The sequence below is a fragment of the Eptesicus fuscus genome, chromosome 15 (assembly GCF_027574615.1).
Source record: "Eptesicus fuscus isolate TK198812 chromosome 15, DD_ASM_mEF_20220401, whole genome shotgun sequence".
Classification (NCBI taxonomy): domain Eukaryota; kingdom Metazoa; phylum Chordata; class Mammalia; order Chiroptera; family Vespertilionidae; genus Eptesicus; species Eptesicus fuscus.
The window spans coordinates 17,478,654-17,499,151 of record NC_072487.1 but is presented as its reverse complement, the minus strand read 5'-3'; the positions used below and the strand labels follow the sequence as shown (position 1 = coordinate 17,499,151).

The following is a 20,498-nucleotide window of genomic DNA, read 5'->3' as shown; positions in this document are numbered from 1 at the left end:
TTACTAAGAAAAGATATTATTGTCATTTGAACAAGCTCTTAAGTACTGTTTTATGTTATTATTCATTTATATGGTTTATCCTCTCTCTCCCTGCCAAAGATCACATATTCCTATAGGATATTCCGTAGCCTTCTTAATGTTTACAACAATCGGGTGAATGAGTGAACAAATGCGTAACAGAACTTTGTTTTGAATGTTCAAGAACTGTGCTCTTCATATTTTGAAGTGTGTTTCGCTTTATTTCATTGTCACTATTTCTTAATAACTATGTTAGTTAAATTAAGTAATTTTCAGTGTCATGGAGAACTGGCTATTTAATGTAATCTGTGATGAATTCTTTTGGAAATTGTTATATCCTGTTCTTTTTTTTTGGGGGGGGGGGTGTCATTTTTTCATTGACTTTTCTTTCTTTTAATTTCTTTATTGATTAAGGTATTACACATGTGTCCTTATCTCCCATTACCCCTTTATTCCCCCCTCTCATGAGCTCACCCCCTGTTGTCTGTGTCCATTGGTTAGGCTTATATGCATGCATACAAGTCCTTTGGTTGATCCCTCATTGACTTTTCTTGATGTGGAACTCTCCCATGTTTCTTTTCGAAGCTACACAGATTGATCTAAATCTGATTGGGTTTTATCTGACCACCAGGAGCAGTTCTGCATACAGTAGTCTTCCTTTATCAATGGGGGATACATCCCGGGGACCCCCCAGGGGAACGCCTAAAGCCACAGATAGCTCTAAACCCTCTATATATTATGTCTTTTCCTAGACGTTTCTATGATAAAGTTTAACTTGTAAGTTAGCACAGTAAGAGATTAGCAACAATAATAAAATAGAACTATTATAATAATATACCCTAATAAAAGTTGTATGAATATGGTCTCTCTCTCTCAAAATACCCTATTGTACTATATTCACCCTTATTCTTGCAATGATGTGAGTTGATACAATTTTTACATAATGAGATGGAGTGAGGCAAATGATGCAGGCATAATGACATGATGTTACGCTGCTATAAGGAACATTTGACCACAAGCATTGTGATACTGTAATGGTCCAGCTGACCACTGAGACCGCTACTAAGATGCTGGACAAAGGGACGATTTACATCCTGGCTGGGGTGGAGCAGGAAGCGTGAGATTTTATTGCACTACGTAGAAGGGTGCTCAATTTAAAACTTATGAATCGTTTATAGAATTGTCCACTTAATATTTTCATACTGCAGTTAACTATGATAACTAAAACCTCAAAAAGTAAAACTGCATTTAAGGGGGGACTACCATCATCACGCTCCTGTTTAGATTTCTGTAAAACTGAGTGTCCTCTCTCTTTGCTCCTTTAACCAGGAGACAAGCAGGGGTCATTTCAGATCGTCCAGGGCTTGGCCAAGCTCAAGGGACTGTCCCCTTCTGTTCTGATTTGTAACTGCTATTTCTCTTCCTGAAACTAACTTGGCACCTGTTGATGAGGAAGTTGAAGGTGAATGACAGTTTCCTTCCCTGTCTTGTCATCCATTGGCATTTCTAATTCTGACATGACACTCGCCTAAATTGAATGATACCGGTTTGTCGCTGGATGAGAATGGCAATCTTGCCTCATTATTTCTCCCATCTTCTGGCACATGCAGATTTTCCTCATCCTGTGGCTGCTACCCAATCACATTTCTATCTGAGCATTAGACAGTGAGCTCTTCTCTCATTTTTATTTCAGGGAAACCTTATCTGGTCTTAGTGGTGGCACTACTCTGAATGAAATCTTTGTTTCTAAATTCCCTTTTGTATTGATTGTCATTTGGTTATTTTTACCCTATAAATTAATTTTGTTTTTCTTCTGCCTTCTTTAAATTTTTTTTTCCTAAGTGCCCAAAAGTACATGTGATATATAACCTATTATTTGAAATGTAAGGAGTGTATCTGCCTTTTTTTTCCCCAATTTCTTATTTCTTTAAAACCCCTATATCTCTTATGAAGAACATGTATAGCCATTCATGCAATATGAAACAATTAGATGAAAATGCTGAATAATAATTGGGAGAGGTAGTATCTGTGCTTATTATACATTCCCCTTAGAAAACACTGTGAAAAGTGTGGTTTGCTGTATTTTAGAGACTCCATAATTACCATGTGATGTGAGTTGTTATGGTAACTGGGTTTCCCCCCTCCTATTAAATAACAGAGTAAATGGTTGCTTGAGATGTGATTGAATTGTCAGCTTTCAAGCTGATTTACCCTAATGGGGTGGCGGGTGGGGAGAGAAAGGTAAACTGGTGGAAAAGAATGAATGAGGGAGGAAGGGGTGAAAGAAAGAGTTTTAAATGTCCAGAAAACACCTACAAAGAATAAAATGGGTGCCATTTTACTTTAAAAATGTGTCCTTTATAAGCCCTCCCTTCTTGTTTTCCAATCACTATTTGTCAGGGGACAGGAATAACAGAGCATTATTTTGGGCAAACAAGATTACTGTTGACAGAAAATTGAAACCTGTTATTCCTTATATATAAGCAGTGGGACGTTGGATGGCTTTAGGGTCTCTAACAGTGAGTACAAATGGCTTTTATCCTGGGAATATGGGAGGAGTGTGTGTGTTTGTCACAGACCAGATGTCGTGGCTCAGCATTCACATGTCTGTGTAGCAACTGGAGTCATATACTATTTTTATTTTGATAATACATATACCTGGGGAGCATGAAAAATGCCTTACTTGGTGAGACTGGGGTTTAAAATCATTAGCAAGCACTTAGTTTACCTGTCAGTTTGTGCATGCTGCCCCACCTTATCCCGTTCTAGTTTGACAATCAAACAACTTCACCAAAGCTTGTCTTACTTGACTTATAGTATTTAATGAGGGGCTGCTAAAACGAGTATTTTTAAAAATGAATGAATAATCTTATCTGTTAAGATTACCCAGAGGCAGAAAATAATACCAAATTTCTGAACAGCAAATTAAATAGGTGACCATGTGGTCCCTTCTGGTAAAATGTGTATCAGTGAGAAACAAAATCTACTGTTTTATCTGCTCTTCAACACTTCCCTACATTGTGAATTGTGTTCTAAGCAGAGTATTTTTTGTTGAGCTAGTGTTTCAGATATAGTTAATTAGAACCTGTATGATATAAATAAAAGTTTAGTTAGGAAATTTCAAAATATAAAGTTTATAATACCTGCTTTAAATTTTTGCCTTGTCAATCAGTGTTTTTATTTGGAATTAAACATTTCCTGGACAGAAGAGTTTGGACATGCTTTTGTAAAATTTCAAATAACCGTGTCCTCACAACTTGGGTTTGAGTTTAGCTGTTTCTACTAAAAAAAAAAAAAAAAAAAGCTTTCTAAAATTGTGCTTCTAGTATGATTGGAGGTTGCACATCATAATGTTTTGTGACCACTTGTTTATGATAATATGGTTTTCACATGACCAATTTTTGTCTTAAAGCAAATATTGCACATTTAGTTCAGTTCAACTCAGCAGGTACTTAGTTGAACACCTATGTGCAAGACACTGTTATGGGTACCGTGGGAAGTATCCCCGGATGAATAAGCCATGATCTCTGCTCATAGGATTGCATGAGATTAACGTCCATACACATATGATCTAAGATGAAGTCTACTGAGTGTTATAGAAGAGGCCTGTAGTGTACTGGGAGTACAGAGATGGGAGAAGTTATTTCAGTTAGTAGTGATGAGAGGGAAACAGGGCTTTCAAGGAGAGGAAGGAGCGGTACAAAGGTCCTGTGGAATATAGGGCAGGCGTGTGAATTGGTTTATAACCCAGTTCAGCCAGAATGCAAGTTAAATGAAAGAAAAGAGCAGAAAATCAAGTGGGGAAATAGGTTGAGGATCTTGGCCAGCAGAGTTCTTACATGAGAACAAATGATTTCTTAAAGCAAATGTTATGCTTTTGAGTCTCAAAGTCTTTGAACATAGTACAAAAGAGTTTGAACTTTATTCTATAATGAACCATCAAGGGTTTTTTTAAAAGAAGTGCTGAGTTAATGTGATAGTAGCTGTACCATGTAGGTTGTGTCAGGAGGAGGAAAGATTTTAGTCTGTTAGGGGATTAGGTAGGTGGCCTCAGTAATCTAGGCAGGAATTATGACTAAACCAATGAGAAGGAAAGTAGGGACAAATATAATAAACATTTCAGAGGTGTATTGACAGCTGAATTAGGGGAAAGAGAGGTCCAAGATAAATAAGAAGTTTTAAGCTTAAGTGACTGAGAAATCAGTGGGTAATATTGGTAGAAACAGGGATGATAAGCAGAAGAGTGGGTTTTGAATGATGATGACACTATACAGTGTATAATACATCATGGGAGGTGTGTGGGTGAGAAGTATATGTTCTAAAAGTAGTGGTTTTCAAACTATGTATTTTTAATTTTGTTTTTATTGAGGTATAATAGACATGCAGTAGGTTTTTCACCTTCTAGTGTATAGTTCTAGGAATTTTAACAAGAACACACATTCGTGTAACCAGTACCACAATCAAGATAAGAACGGTTCTGTCCCCCTAAAAATCCCCCATGCTCCTTTGTGGTCAGCCCCTTTCCCCACCCCTTCTCCTTGTAACCACTGATCTTTTTCATAGTAAAACTATTTTTACGAGTCCTGGGGACCACAGCAAACTCCGGTCTGATCAAGAGGGCGGAGTGCCAAGCCCCCGGCCTTTGCCCTGACTTCATCTGAATAAGTTTTACTAATCTGTTTTCTGTGTTGGCATTCTCCTTCACATTCTGGGTGGGGTGGAAAAATCTACATAGCTAACTATTTGAAAACTGTTATTCTACAGTGCTACTGATCCTGCTCTGTCTGAGCCACCATGATCTTTTACCTGGGTTGTTGCAGTAGCTTCTGAGTAGGTTTCCTCACTTTGACCTTTGCCCCCGACTGTTATAGCAGTTGGCATGACTCCTTTACACTATCGATCAGATCATGTACTCTTCCTTCTCAAAATTGTATGATCTATACTAATAAAAGGGTAATATGCTAATTAGACCGGGAGACCTTCCAAGAGACCTTCCGGATGTCCTTCTGGACAAAGCCATGGTGGTGGGGCTGAGGCACAGGCTGTTAGGGGTGATCAGGCCAGGAGGGGAGGGCAGTTGGGGGTGATCAGGCCGGTGAGGGGGGGCAGTTGGGGGTGAGCAGGCCAGTGCGGGGGGGCAGTTGGGAGCTGGTGGGGGCGATCAGGCTGGCAGGGGGGCCAGTTGGGGGCAAGCAGGCTGGTGGGGGAGGCAGTTGGGGCGAGCAGGCCGGCAGTGGGGGGCAGTTGGGGATGATCAGGCCAGCAGGGGGGGCAGTTGGAGACAAGCAGGCCAGTGGGGTAGGGGGGTGTTGGGGGCTATCAGGCTGGCAGGGGGTCAGTTGGTGGCGAGCAGGCCAGCGGGGAGGGGGGGACTTGGGGTGAGCAGGCCGGCAGGCAGAGTGGTTAGGGGCAATCAGGCAGGCAGGCAGGTGAGCATTTAGGAGCCAGCGGTCTGGATTGCAAGAGGGATGTCTGACTGACGGTTTAGGCCGATCCCACAGTCAGTCGGACATCCCCTGAGGGGTCCTAGATTGGAGAGGGTGCAGTCCGGGCTGAGGGACACACACCACCCCCCACCCCACCCCCCGCATGAATTTCATGCACTGGGCCACTAGTAGTAACAATAAAGGCAAGTCCTAAAAAATGACCAAGAAGGCCCTGAATTCTCTGAGCCCCTGTTAATTCACCAGCGTACTCTCCTTCTACTCCCCTTGGTGCTCACTCTGTGCTTTGATACTGGCCTTCTTTTGTTCTCAAACAGATCAGCCATGTGCTGTGCTCATTTTAGGACCTTTGTTTTATCTTTCTTGTTTTTAAATTAAATTAAAATTCACACAACATAAAACTAACCAGGTTAAAGTACATTCACAATATACACCATCACATCCATCTAGTTCCAAAACCTTTCTATCACCCTCACATGAGACATATATCCGTTATGCAATCTCCCCACATTTCTTTCTTTTTCTAGTCTCTTCCCTCCTTTTTCCCCACCACTGGCAACCACTAACTTGCTTTCTATTTCTGTGGATTTACCTATTTCGTGTAAATGGGATCATTCAATAAGTGACCTTTTGTGTCTGGCTTCTTTCACTTATGCATAATGTTTTCAAGGTTCATCTACACTGTAGCATGTATGGGCACCTCATTCCTTTCTGTGGCTGGATAATATTCCATTGTGGGCATACCATATTTTGTTTATCCATTTCTTCATTTATGAACCTTTGGGTTATTTCCACCTTTTGGCTATTTTGAAAGTTCTGCTATGAACATTCATGTACGAGTACTTGTTTGAATATATGTTTTCATTTCTCTTGGGTATATATCTAGTAGTGGAATTGGTGGGTCATATGGTAACTCTATGTTTAACTTTTTGAGGAACCACCAAACATTTTCCATAGCAGCTGAACCATTTTCCATTCCCACTAGCATGTACCTTGGTTTTTAAATCTTTATCTCCTTCCAGTTTTTACTCATACTTCACCTTCTCAATGAGATCAGTCCTGACCACCTGATTTAACCCTTTGCACTCGCTTGCTTTTTTCTCGATTCCTTTAATGCTAACCGTGTCAAGTCAGACTCGACATCCGAGTGCAAAAGGTTAACCCTGAAACCCACTCCCATCTCTACCCTCATCTCCTTAGCATTCTTCTCCCCCTTACACTACGTGCATGTTTCCCAAAACATTTTTTTAGGCATATGCATAATATTTCATTATACTTACTACCTGTTGCACATTGAAACTCTTACTCTTCCCCAAATCATAGGACTTACTCATCCTAACAGTCCACCAGACACCTGTCATTGCAAGGGTATGTGCAGTTATAGAAAAAGTAAACTTCACATATTCTTTAAAACTTGGTGCTCGGTGGTTGAGAACCCTGCCTTATCATCTGCTGAATAGCAGGGTTACAACTTCATGATTTGGAATTATTTTGTTGATTGGGTTTCCTTCAAGGGCTTCTCACAAGTATAGCAAATTTTACAACCTTTTCATACTTTAAAAAAGCTAATTGCATTTCCAGCCTAGGGATATGAACCCTTATGGGAAGCTGTATATTGAATTGTAATAGCTTCCTCTTTTGCCCGTAAGACAACTGGAGTGTAGGTGATGGCTGTCTTCAAGCTGTTTCCTTAGTCTCTCTTCAGTCAGAGAAAGAGCAAGAGCATGCATCTTAGAGCTGTGTGCGTAGCTAACTCCATGGAACGCTACGACGAGGTCTCATCTCATGAGCATAAGGCGTGCAGGCTGGTGTCTCGGCTCCAGCGTCTGTGCGTCCCCGCAGCACCCTCAGATGTGGTTGGAGCAGCAGGAGGAGGATTAGCTTTAACCTTCAGTTTATAACTTCCTTTTAAATAGGTTTCCTGGCATGGATGTCTCTGCTCTTAGAAGCTCAGCCCTTGATTTGCTCACTTTCCTTTGTATTTTTTCCCATAATGCTTTCTTTTTTTTTTTGTTTTAACTCAGGTTTAAGAACCAACTGAGACCACTATCTTTCCAATAACAGTCGGTGCTCTTACTGCCAGTTTGCTGAGGCATGGCTCATCTCAGTAGAGCAGAGTAATGACGTCCAGGAATTACTCGGCAGGAAAAAATTTTTGTAAAGATTTTGAGGTTCTGAAGTCAGAGATAAAAGTTTTGGTTGTGGTGTTTGAGTGCTCTTTCGGTTAAACCCAGATGTCGAAATATGACTTAAAGGTAGTTAGTATAGTTTATGAAAAGGCCACAGAACCGACAGGAAAGAAAGTTAAGAAAACTCCTCGCATTTTGGAAACAGGGCAAGACCAAGGACTGATTAAATGCCTCCCAGCTTGAAATGTGGCCGCAGCTGCAGTCTGCTTTCTGGAAAGCGAGAGAAGATGCAGGAACTGGTGGGCTTGTTCCTTCAAGGATGCTTGAGTATGTTGTCAAGGTTCCCCTACCCTACTCAACAGAGAGGGCGCTTTATCAGAAAAAGAGGAAACCTGTTTTTATCTTATTTTTTTTTTTTTTTAGTTCATTTCATGGTTCCAATACCCTTTCCATGCTGTTTGAGTACCTAATTCTTTACAACACGGCAGTGGGTTGAGAGGCGATAGGAAGGAGACAGAATTAATCTTTGTTCTCTTTGTTCCCAGAGATTCTTCATACATTCTCCATGTTGCCGTGTAATCGGTGCTTATTTCTGATTCTCACACGAGAAAGCTCCCTGCAGACATAGATCACCTGGCACCGTACCCTTTCCCAGAATACCTTGTGTGTAGTAGGCCCACACTAAGACGAGAACTAAAGAAAACACCAGAGGCCCTGGGAACCACTATTCAACTATTCAGAGAAGCTCTTCTCTGCCATACCACAAAGCAGCTGAGAAAATCAGTCCTTATAACACAATAAAATCTATCTCCTTAAACACTCTACTTATCATGATTCTGGGGAAATTATATAAAAATTTGTGGGGGTTTCTGTTTCTTGTTTTTTTTTGTCTATAGGACACAGACTGAAGTTCTAGTCGTTTGAGTTTGATGAGATGATTTGCAGGAAACATGAAATGTGATGCGCCGTGGCTGTGTTTCTGGAGAGAGCTTCTCTTTAACAGAAGCAGGCCTTGGGAAGATTGGTTTCCAGATAGCCGTGTACTAATAGGTAGAAGCAGAAATGACTATGAAAACCAGATGTTGTGTCTGGGCTTCGCTTCAGACACGGGGTTGCAGGGCTGGCAGATTTCATTTCTCGCTTGTTTACCCGCACTGATTAAAGGGCCTTTATCTGGTGGTGCTCACAATTGCTGAGTGCCGCGCTCATTTGCATGCCCCTACCATCGCGGTTTCTCCACAACATGATATTTCTGTTGGCAATTTGAGTTTATTACTTCAGAAATTGTCAGAGTGGAAATCCAGGATGTGAGCAGTATTTATTTTTATTTAAAATTACTGGGGGGATTTGTTAGACAATACCTCGTTTCCTGACATGGGCAAGAGGCTTTACAGAGTTTCCCCCTAATTTTCAGGGACATGTTTGTATTACATATACATCCCAGCTTGTTATTATTGTAGGATTCTATTTGCTTTAATTTAGAAAATTTCAGGACTCTAAGCTCTTCTCCTTTGAAAATATCCAAAAGGCCTTATTTGCGGTTCTGAGCCTAGACTGATTTGGTTTGCTTTAGAACATAACCATTTAGGCCGGGGGAAAGAAGGGATTGATGATACGGTTTAACTGTACCCTGTTTCAGCACTGTGCCGCCTGACTCGCGTTGTGCTCCGTCTTTCCCACAGGTTCACATCCAGCTCTCGGAGTGGCACCGCGCCCTGTTCCTCCCACAGGCCTGGCTGGCATACATGAGCCGAGCTTATCATGCCATTTTACAGGTAAGGAAACACGGGATGGTTTGCTTCAGGGAGCATCTCTTTATCTCAGACTGTACTACAAATATGCCTTAACGTAAAAGCACTTAGGAAACAGGACTATGGAAAATGCAGTGGTTATATTTGCTGATAAAGAATGTGAGACATAAATGCCGACTCCCCCCACCCTGCGTCCCAGCCAGAACTCCCTCCTAGCTCTCCTCTCCCACATCCTGCTGCCTTCTGAGCCTCTCCCAGAGCCCCCATCTTGCCCTTTGGATGTCCCAGGGCACCTCAACTGGAGCGCCTCCCAATCTGAGCTCACTGTCGGCCTTGCCTCCTCAACAGGACTCCCTTACATCCCCTGCCTCATCTTGTCACCCTTCCTCTGAATGCTGTGTTTCAGCCTTGCTAACGTCTTTGTTTTCCAAACGCGGGAGGTCTCTCCTGCTCTCTTCTGGTGCAGGTACTGCCATTCTCTCTTTGCCCACCTAATTTCTACTTGTTCTTTAGGTCATTTTATCTGGGAAGGCACCAGTGTGCCTCCCCCTCACACACTGGACTGGACTGCTCATATGTGCTTCCTTGGAGTCTAGGCTTCTCTTTCGAAGCCTTTCTCGCCTTAGTTATCTGTCCGGGGCCTCCCTCCTGTGGTCCCTGCCCCTTAGGACTAGGAGCTCTGCTTTCTTCTCTATTATCGCTAGAACCTGACATATGTCTAAAACACAATAGGTGCTCCCTAAATCAATGAGTTATACTCCATTTGACCTCATTTAATCCAGTAATAATATAAGTTAGAGTTTGTGGATTTTTAATATTAAAAATAATTTTTAATCAGTGAGAGAATATATGGACACTTAGCAATATAAGAAAACAACTAACAATTCTTTTTTCTGAGCTTAGAATTCATTTTTAAGGATGATAGAAAAAAAAATCTGATGATACTAAAGTAATTTATGGCCCCAAATTAGTTTTTCATAGAGTGTCAAGTGTTATGGTTAAAGGTAAAAGCTATCCTAAATGGTAATGGCGGTGGGTGGTGGTAGTGGTAGTGGTAGTGGTAGTGGTGGTGGTGGTGATGGTGGTGGTGGTGGTGATGATGGTGATGTGTGTGTGTGTGTGTGTGTGTGTACCCGTGTGTGTAAGGAGAGGTGGGGTGGCAGGAATGGCTATGCATCTGAACATTGTTCTCATCTTAAAACCTTGTTGCAACACATCTTATGGAGTCTAGAATTTATAAAGTACTGATGCATCTTCGGAGATTCCTATTCATTAGAACTGAGTATGGGATCAGGAATCTCCATGTTTACCAAACTCTGCCGAGATTTTAACTCAGTCTGTCAACCACACTCTGAGAAAATGTGTTTTAGATGGTCCCCCAAACTACACTGGAACCCACATTTTAAATATTTTTAAGTAATTTCCTTTTGCTCAGCTTATACATTTTTTTATCCTCAGCCGCATCTAGACACTCAGTTGTGAACAGGTGCATGAGTGAATGAAGGCATTACTCATACACACCCTTGACCATTATAGTTTTTATTCAAGATTAGTGAAATTACAAGTCAGAGGATGCTTTTTCTCACATTTACTTTTCCCCAGGCAATTTCGCAGTGTTTTCCTTCACCAAACATTTATGGGGTGCTCTTTACTGGCCAGGCCCCGTGCCGGGGTGTGGGAGGCGAAAGGGAATAAAGCACTCCTTCCTCTCAGTGAGCGCCCAGTCCAGTGCCGGAGACGAACATGTCCAGGAGCAATTCCAGTACATCTGCGATGCGCTAGTAGAGGATGCACAAAGCGCTACAGGGCCTGCAGGAAGCAAGGAAACTCCTCCTCTTGCAAAATGAACTGCGAATTGTATTTAGCTCTTAGCATAAGGACATCTAAATTGAACGGGATTATGATATAACTCATTCAGGTGACTTGCAGTTGATTAAAAGACAACTCCATGTGTGTGTTTTTTTTACAGTAAGAGCTACTATTTATTGAATAACTAGTGTGTGTCCAATACTTATCATATGTGATTTCAATTAATCTTTACAGAAACCCTTTGAAGAGGGTATTGTCAACCCCACATATAATGGGATTATGAATAGGGTTAGCTAGGAAAGCAAAGCAAATGGTGCAAAATCCAACAGTCAGTAAGTGAAAGAGCTGGAAATTAACCAGAATTTTTTTGACGCCAGAACCTCAGCCTTTCCCGCTGCATCATGCATTTTTCCCTAATGAGAAATGCTGCACATTAGTTGTAACAACAAGTAATGCAAATTGCTTTAACATTTTAAAGGATAGATCTATTTGTGAAAAGCCAGCTGAGTATTTTTAGCAATGTAGATCAATTACTCTGCTTTTCTACTGTTGTGATCATGTTCATCTTTATTTACCATTTGAATTTTGAATAAATCCAGTTCCTTTGAAAATTGGCGATAAAAGTGAAAAAGTGTCAACTATAATAAGATTGTCAGTGTTATTTGAAGGTGCAACAATATTTTGAGGCTATCTCTGTGATTTGAAGGTACCCTGGTGCTCTTTAACTATCCAGCAAGTTTCGTAAATGACTCCACACTTAAATAGAATCAGTGGTATCTTAGAAGAATTCGAGCAACTGCCAGACTCCTTGTCCACATCAAGAATTCCTTGTCCTGGAGGGTACTTCTTCTGCATAGAAGTTATATGTGCGAGACCTACTTTGTAGCATTAAACTAGAGGATCTTTCCGAGGAGCCGCATTGTATTCCGTTAAGCCCAGGAGACAGCAAAAGGGCACATTCCACATAATTTCCTGCAGGTTGATTTTGAGGTGAATAAGTTTGAGATCTGAACACCACAAGTGGCTTTTGCTTAGATGTCTGCTTCCAGCCTTCTCTACCTTTTCCATAAGATGTGGGATTTGAAATTCTAAGCATATCTTAGTGCTTGACATGTGGAGGAATTTGGATTTCTTCTCATTAAGATGGAAAAATGCATATACAAGTTGATTGACAGCTCAGAGTCCATTTTGATAAGGCGCCTTTTACCAACGTCTTTACCTTGCTGCCCTTGTGGGATGCTGAGGAAGTTAAGGTCTCCAGCTATTGTGTAAAGGGCTCCTAGGCATTTTGAGTATGACCTCGAACAGGAGAGAGGAATTCAAGCAGGCTGACTACAGACACTTATCTCCTGAGCCCGTCCACTCGCTCAGAATTATGTGAAATCAAAGCAGGGTCAGGAACTGTGCCCTTGGTAAATTACTCTCTGACCACTGTAAGGGTTGTTTATTTGTTTGTTTATTTTTAATGTGTAGGTTTGGAGCCAGGTGAAATTGCTCACTGTAATCAGCAAGCTCTTGGTTACACAACCTGGAGTTTTGTTTTGTTTTTTTTTTAAGTAGGAGGGATCGATTGCTTAATAGTTGGAATCTCCAGGCAATCCAGAACTCTCAATTCAGGAGACCATTTCAGCCTTTTGGTCCCAGGCATGCTTTCCAGCCTTCACCACAGCTGTTAGCCAGAAGCAGAGGCGACTGAGCTGAATGCCACTAGGTCTCGGTTAGCAGCAGGCAGAGAACTGGAAGGCAACGCACATCTGGATAAACAGCCTGACGTGGACCGGGTGGAAGGGGTTAGAGACCTTCCAGAGAGGAGCCTGAGAGGAACAGAGACTCGGAGGAGGAAGAAAGAGACACGGTTACAATAGAATGGTTGTGCTAGTTATGGCCACGGGAGAGATTAGAAAAACGGGCCTTCTCAAGAGGTTGCGTGTGTACTAGCTTTTTGTTTCGTTTATTTCCAAACAGATTTTAGCCTTTTGATTTCCTATTGTCTTTTTTGGGAAAGCATTATGGAAAGTACGTGTTTTAGGAAGAAAGGGGCATAATTTAAGGAGCATGACAAATAAAGACAAGCAATAAAATTTATCTTCTATTTTGCCTACCCTCCTAGGAGGCCATTATCAACATTAAATAGTAATATCAATGTCTTGCCAGCTTGGTCACCTTTGACTCCTTGCTCTAAGAGAAAGAGGGGAGAAGGAAAGGGCCCGGGTTCTGTCTTTGGACACAGGGAGATGGGCGTGGATATGGCGGCGTGCCTGAGCTGGGGGCCCAGGGCACTGTGGCTGGAGGTGCTGCTGTGTACAGGACTCCTCACACTGATGACACAGTCCTTGCTTTCCACGAGCTCACAGGCTAGTAACTGAGAGTACTGGAGAGACATATAAGGGCATGCAACTGTACAGCCTAGGTATTACATTTTACTCTATGAGAATATACAGATGAAAATATGAATTATTTTACAAAGGATTTCGATATATTCATGAAAGAATGATTTGTAAGAAGATTATAAGGGGAAGTAGGGTATTTTTTTTTTACAACAAACCTGGTAATGGTAGCTATTATCTGTTATCAGGCACTGTATTAGACAGTTTTCCGCATTATTTAATACTAGAGACGCGATGCACGAAATTCGTGCAAGGGGCTCAGCCCTCGCAGCCCCGGCTTCGTCCGGAGGGTCGTCCGGACGGTCATTCGAATGACCGTCTGGACGGTCATTCTGCTGTTCGGTCTAATTAGCATATTAGCTCTTTATTATATAGGATGATGCTCTAATACCATGAGATAGTTGTTAACTACATTTTACAAATGAGGAAACTGAAGCTTAGAGAAGTGAAATAACTTACCCAAATATATACCTCAAGTAAGTGGAAATGGCATTAGATTCTGATTCCAGAGCTCACATTCTTAACAAACCTTATTGCTTCCCTCTCTAGGGCAGCGGTCGCCAACTGGTGGTCAGCGGACTACTGGTGGTCCGTGAGGTCCGAAAGGTTGGCGACCGCTGCTCTAAGGTATATATAGATACATATACTTTTCCTCTCTAGGACATACCTTAGAACCCTACAATCAATAATAGTAAGACAACCAATAGAAAAATGGAAAGAATAGGAAACCCAAATAGTTAATAAACATTTGAAAAGATGTGCACGCTCATCAGTGAACAATGAAATGAAAAGGAAAACTATAATGAGCACCATTTCACTTCCGCAAGAATGGTCCAAATAAAAGGCCTGACAATTCCGAATGTCGGTGAGGATGTGAATTACTGGACCTCTTACTTACTGCTGGTGAGATGGAAGCGGCACAACTACTTCTGAAAATGGTGTGGTATTACCCAGTAATACAATATGCAGTCCAAGTTCCTGTCCAATGTAGGGTTCATCAATAAACCAACTACACTTAAATAATGTAACTGGTGATGGAATAGAAGGGAAAGCATCTGATCAAAATAATTCTGAGTGTAAGAAGAGGCTAATAGTCCTAGCTGGTTTGGCTCAGTGGTAGAGCATTGGCCCACAGGCTAAAGGTCCTGGGTTCAATTCTGGTCAAGGGCACATACCAATGGATGTGTCTCTCTCACATCAGTGTTTCTCTCTGTCTCTCCCCCTCCCTTCCACTCTCTCTAAAAGTAAATTGAAAAAATATCCTTGGGTAAAGATTAACAAACAAACAAACAAAAAAGAGGATAAGAAATATTTGAAGGTCTTGTTTTTAAAGGCATGGTATTAGCTATATTTTTATTACATGTTAGAAGTTGAGAAGTATAATATCTATTTTTAGCCCTAGCTGGTTTGGCTCAGTGGATAGACCATTGGCCTGTGGACTAAAGGGTCCTGGGTTTGATTCCAGTCAAGTGCACATGCCTGGGTTGCAGGCTCGATCCCCATTGTGGGGCATGCAGGAGACAGCCGATCAGTGATTCTCTCTCATCATTGATATTTCTATCTCTGTCTCCCTTTCCCTTCCTCTCTGAAATCAATAAAAATATATAATATATTAACAAAAAAACAAAAATATTTATTTTTATATGTTCACTCAAGAAATAGAAATGTTAAGCTATTTGAGAAAATAACCTTTGCTATATATTTCCTGTATTTAAATGTTATATACCATCCTACTCATATTCTGCCATTCTGTTATGATACTGGTATTCAGACCCCAATCTTCAGATAATATTAAAATTATTAGCTGTTGATACAAGCTGATTGTTGCTATAAGAGGTGTTTTTGAATGGCACCTATGAAATTAAACTCTGCTTTTAATAGATATCCCAAAATGAAGCACTCTGCACTAACTCTGCCAAACATAGAACTTCCCGAGGATATATTTATTTGGTGAATGTAGAAATACCTGAGCAGTGATGTAATTATCTCTGTCACACGTCCTCGTACATAATTTACTAACCTATCAGGAACACTTAAGGTGAATTGGGAAAGGACATGTCTGCCATCTCTAAGTGTTTTTCATAGAAATTTTAAGGTAATTTTGGCCATCAAGTTAGCATGCTGATTTATGCTGTTTTGCAGGGAAGAATAGCGGAGCTGGAGCTGCAGTTAAAACACGGAAAGGAAGGCGCTGAGGAGGTGCAGTTCAAAAAAGGCACAGCCTGGCTCTGGTAAGGGGGGTTCCATGACGTCACGGGAAGCGAACTGTGGGAAGGCGACTACTTTAAAGGCTTTCATGTTGGGGCTTTTAAGTTCTGTATGAGCCTGAAGGGGGGGAAGGACTGAAGATCTGGTAGCTGTATTTTTCATCTCCTCAGAAGGAGGAGAGCTTTATTCATATATTGAATGTCTTTTATTGTTTTCTAAAGCAGTGTGGAAATGGTTTGCTTTTCCTTTTTCACCTTAGAACGGATTATTTTTTTTTTTATGAAAATTTCTGTTTTTCTCCACTTAATTCATTGCCTTTCTAACTCACATTTGGTCAAGAAATACCTTTTCACTCACCTGCTCCTCCCTCTCCAAGACAGCTTCATTATCAGGAGCAACTTTAACAGACACCCGCCTAGTGAATTCCCACTATGTTATCTAGAAATGTGTATGTGTGTGCTGGCACATTAAAGGCCATTTAAATTGTTACATGGGTTGGGATAAATACTGTGTCAGATTAATGTTGCAGCAGCCTAAATCTAAATGCTCAGAATCTAAATAGCTTTGCCTGCAGCCACAGGTTTCTTTAATCCAAAAATCTGTTCAAAGGTTATTGGATTTTAGATTTTTATTTACTGACAATTGGCATGTGTAGAAAAGCAGAAGCTGAGTGTATGTGTGACTAAATCTATTCTAAGTTTCATTTTCTAGATTTATTTTTAAAAACAGCAAAGCAGTTTAAAATGTATGACATTGGATTTATGGTTAGAGATTAAGAATTTGGATTTCGCTTTCTAATTGGTATTATCTTTCACAAGTAGTTTTCATTTCATCTTCTGAAAATAATCATTTGGCGGAGGTGGTATATTGGCTACACTTTTCAAAAGAGAGAAAGAGATATGTGGAATGAAGAACGTGAGAAAACGATGGATGTCAGGGATAACTACAATATTTTAACTCTGAATAACTAGAAGTATGGAGTTCCCATCTACTAAGACGGGGAAGACAATAGAAAAGCAGGTCTAGGTACAGAGGACTCGGCTTTGGGACTTGCTAAGCCTGAGCTCCCAGCATGTGGATTAAAGAAAGCCCAAATGAAGGTGCTGGGCGGTCTGGTGCTGGTGGGAGCCTCCTTCCTAGTTTGCAGACGGCCACCTTCTCCTTGTCAAGTAGGTTGTTGACCATGAGTCTAGAGTTCAGGCTAACGTCAGGGCTGGAGTACAGACTGGGGAATTACCAGTATATCGATCACCAAGGGAGTAACTGAGGACCGAAAAGTCAGAGGACTGAGCCCAGAGCACTTCCACGTTTAGACCCGGAGAAGGTGGAGGAGGAACTCATAAAGCACACAGAAAATTAGCGACCAGTGATGTAGGAAGCAAACCAAGAGCTCATGGGCTCTTAAAAGCCAAGGGCAGAAAGTGTTTCTCGAAAGGAGCAACCAGTTGGGTCAAGTGCTGCTGTGAGTTGGCCCAAGATGGAGACGGAGAGCTGGCAATCACTTTGGCCTCTTGAAAGTCATGCCAGAGGCTGCCCTGGTGGAGTGGTGGGGACAAAGCCCGACTATAGAAGGGCCCAGAGAGAGTGGAAGGAGATGAACCTGAGTCAAGTACACACTATTTTATATGAGTTCTGATGAATGAGAAGCAAAAAAAAATGGGACAGTGGCCGGAGGGCTTGTTCTTATTTTAAGATGATAGAGATTTCAGTATGTTCTCATGCTCAGGCAAGTAAAAGAAGCAGGAAAAAATCATTGGTGATGCGGCAGAGAAAAGAGATGGGTAAAAGGCGGGAACTGGTCCACTCGTGGAAGGTTTGGCCCTACATGGAAGCAAGTATAAGCAAGTCATCATTTGTAAATATTCCACATTGACCAGTAAGAGAATACATTAACTGCACTATTCTCCATCTGGGCATACTGAGATTGGACAAGTTAGAGAATTTATTGTCAAATGATCTTATAAAATACAAGTTAAAGATCCATAGGAGCAGTTTGCCACTAACTGAAAAACTTGGCTCTTAAAAATTACATTCTCAGAGAGTGCTGAATAGCTAAGATTTTATTAGATTTCCAATGAAAATATTTATGAATGCAAATATAACTTATGTTTGCAAAAGTCATAATATTTACAAAAACTTTGAATTGCTGAAACTCAATGAAAATGTCTGTATCCTGTTCAGAATGTGAATTTGGCAGTCAGTGGTTGTTTTTCACTTTATCTCAAGGCTCCTCTACTGACATTTTTAAAAATCCTGTGACTATTTGAATTGAGCATACCTTCCTTCATATTCGCAAGTGTAATTATTTTGTTTTAGCTTCAGAGTGATTTTATCACCTATGTTTTTAGTTTTATTGTATATACATACAAGTGACTATTATTTACAATTTGGAAATAGTAAAATTGCCTTTTCGGTGAACTCTTGTGCAAAAAAGGCAAATGCCTTAGTCAGTTTGGGCTGCTGTAACAAAAATACCAGCGCCTGGGTGGCTAACCAACAGAAATGTATCGCTCGCCGTTCTGGAGGCTGGACGTCCAAATAAAGGTGCTGGGAGGTCTGGTGCAGGTGAGGGCCTCCTTCCTAGTTTGCAGACGGCCACCTTCTCCTTGTGTCTTCACATGGGGAAGAGGGGAAAGAGACGAGAAGAAGGGGCAGAGAGTAGGGAGATGGAGGAGGGAGAGAGAGAGAGAGAGAGAGTCTGAGGACTCCACCCTCCGCACCTCCCAAAGGCCTCACCTCCAAATACCACACATCAGGAGCTCGGGTTTCAGCATATGAATCTGGGGTGAGGGGGACAGGCATTCAGACCATAGCAGAGAGTAATATGAAGGACACACCTACTCTCCAACCCGTTTAAGAGAGGACACCATCACAGCCCTATCCCTCCTTAGTTACCACCGCCGCCGCCTCCTTCCACTAGTGACCTGAGGAGAAGGAAGATGAAACTCTCTTTGAAGTAAAGCCCTTACCACAGTTCTCTCACCTTACACTAAAATTCCACAAGTCTCGTTCTTAGCTCTGGAATCATTTCTAGAGGTTCTTAATAATTGATGCATAAGCAAAAAGATTGGGTTCTTGCTCTAACGTAAACTCTGACACGGATTTTCTTTGCGTCATCATTGCAGGGTCCGAGACATGTTGACTGATGAGATCACCAAGTCGGCTGCAAAGTAAGACCCCTTTATTCTCTTTGCCACAAATCTTCTATAAACGTGTGTGAGGTTTTTTTCCTGCAAGGTACATACAATTTCTCCTTTTACAGTATCTCATAATTTTAAGAATTCTAAAGGAGTTTTCAATTATATTTTAAAAAATCGGTCGTTATCCTTTCTCATATTAAGTTAATTCTTACTGTGTGTCTCTTCGTGAAAATACAGAGGAATCAGTACAGACACATATTTTACAAGAGTCTCCTGACTCTTGTACAGGTATGAAAGGGCCCCGGGCTGACTTGGGTTCTTAAAATTCTAATTTAGTTTGGGTGAAGGAGGTGGGTAGGGGATCCTTGCTAATGTGAATTAATAAATAGATTATTAAATCTCAGCTGTGAGTCAGCAAATAAATCAAAGAGTACTTCCTTTTATTCCTTTTGTGTTATTGGGTGCAGGGTATCTACACACTGAATTTTTAAATACTAGAAACTAATGCAAAGATCCAGTAAAAAAAAAAAAAAAAAGATGGTTTCACTCATATCCTTGGTTTGTTTTAACAAAAATAACTCGAGTATTACTATCTTGAGGCTTTTTATCTTAAGCCAAACCTAATGAACTTACTTAAACAATCTCCTCAGTTTCCTTTGTTAACAAGCTGACTAATTGTTTCTGGCAGTAAGTTACACTCACTTACTACGCTTCTCCCTTCCACCATCACCCTTAGCTGCTGACATTCCTTGACATCCTTTCTTCTTATTCACCAAACAACACAGATAGACCTTTGACCCGGAGGATTTCATGTGCATTGAAAGTCCATTATCCAGAAATATTTCATTGCAGTATAGTTTATCCCTATCATGCCCAAAGCCCTCTGTAGCTAAATAGATTCTGCCTTAAACACACACACACACACACACAAACACACACACACACACACACACGATGTGCCTTAGAGTTAGCCTCCCATCAGTCATTTCTGAAACAGGGCTAACTGGGAAAGCTGATCCTGGCACATGAACTCCTCAGCCTCGTGTCTCCCGAATGAAGGCAAATAGCAGTGGTGACCCTCCTCTGCGCTCAGTTCTGGGGGGGTCAGGGGGAAATGTGTGGACAAAACTGTGGACAAAATGAAAGCTAAAGTTAGAGAGGCTTCTGTAGGGAGTCATTTGTGTGTGCTTTGGTGAATCACAGACCCCATGGGAGAGCACCAGCTGCAGGTTGGAAGGGAGGGGTGCCGGGAGGGGGCTGCCTTTGACCTTACGGCTGGTAGTTTGTTCTATTGGTCTACTTATATCTTTATATCCTATTAAAAAATGGTGCTCTGACATTTACAGCAAAAAGTGCTGAAGAAGCTAGCATCTTTCTATTAAAACAAACTACAATTTTGCCTCTCCGGTAGCTTTACATTTTTCATTCTAAAATTCTTCAACAAGACTGTAATCTTCAGCTTTGCAGAGCATTGTTTCATGACTAATACTTCAGAAGAGTGTGTTGCCATTCTCAGAGGTGCAGAGTAAAAAGAATTCATGTTTTCATGGCGTTACCTTTTCATCAAAAATTTCAAAGCATTTTATAGACCTTGTCTTATTAAAGCAATCCA

The 20,498-nt window shown here is 41.2% G+C and overlaps 1 protein-coding gene across 1 annotated transcript in view; it reads left to right on the top strand.

Annotated features, from left to right (window-relative positions):
* The window catches only part of FOCAD (focadhesin), a 243,842-nt gene that overhangs the window by 154,267 nt on the left and 69,077 nt on the right, over window positions 1-20,498 (top strand). The window contains exons 21-23 of the mRNA XM_008145042.3: window positions 9,274-9,366; window positions 15,681-15,769; window positions 18,872-18,916. Coding sequence (XP_008143264.2) covers window positions 9,274-9,366; window positions 15,681-15,769; window positions 18,872-18,916 — 227 coding nt within the window. The remainder of the gene's footprint in view (window positions 1-9,273; window positions 9,367-15,680; window positions 15,770-18,871; window positions 18,917-20,498) is intronic.